The 3,610-nt window shown below is 41.4% G+C and overlaps 1 protein-coding gene across 1 annotated transcript; it reads right to left on the bottom strand.

Annotated features, from left to right (window-relative positions):
* Nucleotides 1–1,366: 1,366 nt before the first annotated feature.
* Nucleotides 1,367–3,292, bottom strand: LOC148565897 (uncharacterized). Its single transcript, XM_088488645.1, has 2 exons — nt 2,067–3,292; nt 1,367–1,977 (listed from the first exon to the last, which is right to left on the bottom strand). Exons 1-2 carry the CDS (start codon nt 3,187–3,189, stop codon nt 1,469–1,471), a joined length of 1,632 nt encoding a protein of 543 aa, XP_088344771.1. The 5' UTR covers nt 3,190–3,292; the 3' UTR covers nt 1,367–1,468.
* Between the last annotated feature and the right edge of the window lie 318 nt (nt 3,293–3,610).

The raw sequence follows: 3,610 nt of genomic DNA on the forward strand, positions 1-3,610 counted from the left end.
AAGTATTTTCTTTTGTTTGTTTATTTGTTTTTATTTTTCGCTTTTAATTTTTATTATTTACTATGAATTCTCACTCCTATCGCTTTGAGTTTGGTTCTAATAATGTTGAAAGGAATGGAAGCTATAACAGGAACATGCATCGATGTCAAGACAATCAGAGATGGACGGAGTCACGAGGATCTGATCAACCCTTTAGGCAACACCACCTTCCAAACTATCATGGATGACGACCATTCAATAATGCATGTCAGAACAATAGTTATGGTGGACCTCCTTATAGTTACCAACAAGGCCCACCATATGATTATGAACCGCCTCCTCAACACAACTCTGGACCACCATACTCACAAGCCCCCGACTACCAAACATCATCACATGATTCTAACTTTTATCCACCATATCAACCACCCTATGAGCCATATGAGCCATACATAGATCCATCCCAATTTCAACCCAATTATTCCCAAGAGCCACCACCTCCATATACACCACATCTATATCCATCAATCCAAGAGTCTTATGATCCTAATCATGTTATTCAAGCTGGACAAGAATCAAGGGATCGTCTCAAGGAAACAGTGGATAAATTTCATGCAACCCTGCGTCAATTGGACCGAGCGATAAACCAAACAGCACCCGAAGCTTTCATGGCTAAGGAATCTCAATTTGAGAGCAAGGAATTGAAGTGTGCTGTGCAACAAGTAGAAAAGATGGAAAGTGATGAACCACCCTCTTATCATGAACCTTTCCTCCCAAATAATGAGCCCTCACATCCACCTCAACCTTCAATGCATGATAGTATTGGTGTTCTTCTTCAAGAGCAAGAAGAGATGAAACGGGGAGTACTAGAATTCACGACTGCCTTTACCGAGGTAATAAATCGATTAGCTTTCCAACATCTGAGCACTCAAAGTACTCCCATGGCTATATGTGGAGAATCAAAAGAAGAGCGTAGCATGAAAGAGACACTAGAAACTCCGGTGGACAACGAGGAACATGGCTTTGTATTGGAACAAGTAGAGGAAGCCATAATAGTTGCAGAGGAAGAAGTGGTTGAAGATTTAGGGGATGCTGAACCTCCATGGAAATCTAAAATTGTAGAGTACCCCTCCAATAAGATTGAAATTGATGTCAAGAAGGCTAATGCACAACCTCCATGGCATATTCCTTATGAAGACTTGGATGGGATAGATCAAAAAGTAAGTTTCCTTAGTGATGAGAATCATGCATCAAGTCCTTATATGCAACGTGCACAGCCGCAACCTAACCGACACGAACAAGTTCGGACCTCAAATTTGATTTCTAACGGCAACAGCTCAGTGAAGCAAATCATGCAAACAAATGAAAAAGTAAAACAATAGCCGAACTGGTATTCATCAAAAAGCCAGAAGCAAAATACTTAGAATCCAACATACTACATCATCATCCATACTAACAGCAAATAATTAAAATACATATGATAACCACACTATGGGTCTTTCTTCTCAACATCTGCAGCATTTTCATCACAACCACCTTCCAGGATGTCAGCATCCACTAATACTCCATTTACCACAATCTTGGATACATCCATATCATCCACATTAACATCCAGCGCAAGAGCCTTAATTTGACTTACAGCACGATCAAACCCTTTCCAAAACATCTCAAAAGCCATTGTCTCCTTTGAATTTTTAGCATCCTTTAATGCATTCTCCAGCTCACCCACCTTTAGAGTTAATGCCGCCTCAATCTTCTCTTTTTCCTTCGGCTTCAAAGCCTCGGTCATGTCCTTCATACCCAATTCTCTAGCCCTATCCTTCAATTGAGAAACCGCCAGGTACTTATCAAGACCTACAACAGCTGACTCTAGCTTTGTTCTCTTTAAACTAATCTCCTTAGATTGAGCAACCTTGACCACATTATTTTCCTTCCCGGATGACCTCTTCCTGGAAAAGGCCTTCAGAGATGCCGAAGTCAGGGTGGGAACTTTCTCACCTAGCAATATAAATCAAAAAACCATGAGAACATAAGCACACAGAAAAAAAAAAAAAAAAACAAAGACTACACTTTATCAATCTTCTTACCTATATGATCCTTCACGGCATCCCTGTCTATGTCCGACGTTCCCTTTCTGAGCGAGAAAAGAAAGGAGGTCCAGGGCAATTGAAAGAAGTCCTCTGAGAGATGACGCTTCATATGGAAGACTCGATTCACGAGTACACGCACAGATAAGAACCTTTGCTGCTCCTCCTCTTGTACCAACCCTAATTCAACTACTAAAATGAAAAGGGATGGAATGCCTTCTGCGAGACCACCGATGATAACGCATACTTTGCTGTTGCCAAGGTCAACCAAGTTGAGATTTGAGCACGAATCATCAAAGAAGGATGGTTGGATCGCCTCACACAACTCATCAAGGAATTGATGGCGAAGAATGCAATAATCTTTATTATCCACCAGCAAAGCGTGTATCTCATATTTCACACCAGGTCCGGGAAGACCCATCAGGTTCCATGTCAGCACCACACTGCGATCGCCTACATCTCCAAGGAACGACACAGGCCAGAAAACATCATAAGCAGGAAGAGAAAATACGCCCTCCTGTTTAATCCATGCCGACCATGCGTCACATTTTGGGTGGTAGACATGGGCAATTCCTGGTGTGGATCCGCCATGCAAGAAAAGTTTATCATTTAACACGAAACCATGAATCGAATAATCAGAGGCGAGTTCGATTGGAGGAACGGCCAAGGAATGCCAGTTCGGGGGACTGGAACCCGAACGTAAAACCCATAACCCCCTCTTTCTTCCTGACGGTGGTGCCACAGTATGCTCCACCATGTAAACTTTATCTTTAATGTTTGCAAGGAAACTGTGGTAGCTGGTCGGTGGCGGAGGGATTGCGCCCGTCGCTACTGCCTCAGATATGCCCAACGTGTTGCCGCCGACATAGGAGATTTGGTAGATCTTTGTGCCAGAAACGGGTTGAACATCGACTAAGAAAAGTTTCCCGTCGAAGATAAAGTGATCCCACGTGCGGGACTCTGGAAGTTTGAAAAGGAAATCAAACCGATCCCGCTCAAGAAGGGATTTCCAATCCCTATCCTCATTCTTCCCCAATTTTTCTAACTTCTCAACGCGGATGCCAAAGATGTATTCGTCTGTCACCATCCACAGGCATTCTCCTGTTTCCGCCGACTCCATCATCAACAATATGAACACAGAGAAGAAAGGATTTATTTGTTTGTGATGTAGAAGGCTGGGAGATAGAAGGGAGACGTAGGCTAGGGTTTCGGTTATTGAAGATCGTATGCAAACCCCGTTTGTTCTCGCCGAGCCAATCCTTTGGTTCAAGATTTGTCCGAAAAAAAAAATTAAGATAAATCTTATTAAAGATGTTTCCGAAATTTTTCTGAAATGAATTTAAAAATTATTTCTTTTTCAAAACAAATAATTTTATTTTTAATTTTTAGAATTTTTTTTTTTGGGAGTTTGAAGTAAGTTTGCTAATTGCAATAGCAAATTTGTTCATTATTATGAAGTTTGTCTACTATAAGCTTTATAATTTTTTTGGAGTTTGAAGTAAGTTCGCTCTAGAGCCGTCAAAATAGGTCAAATCTATCGGGTC

The sequence above is a fragment of the Arachis ipaensis genome, chromosome B5, assembly GCF_059453495.1.
Source record: "Arachis ipaensis isolate K30076 ecotype BB chromosome B5, ASM5945349v1, whole genome shotgun sequence".
In the NCBI taxonomy this organism is placed as follows: Eukaryota; Viridiplantae; Streptophyta; class Magnoliopsida; order Fabales; family Fabaceae; genus Arachis; species Arachis ipaensis.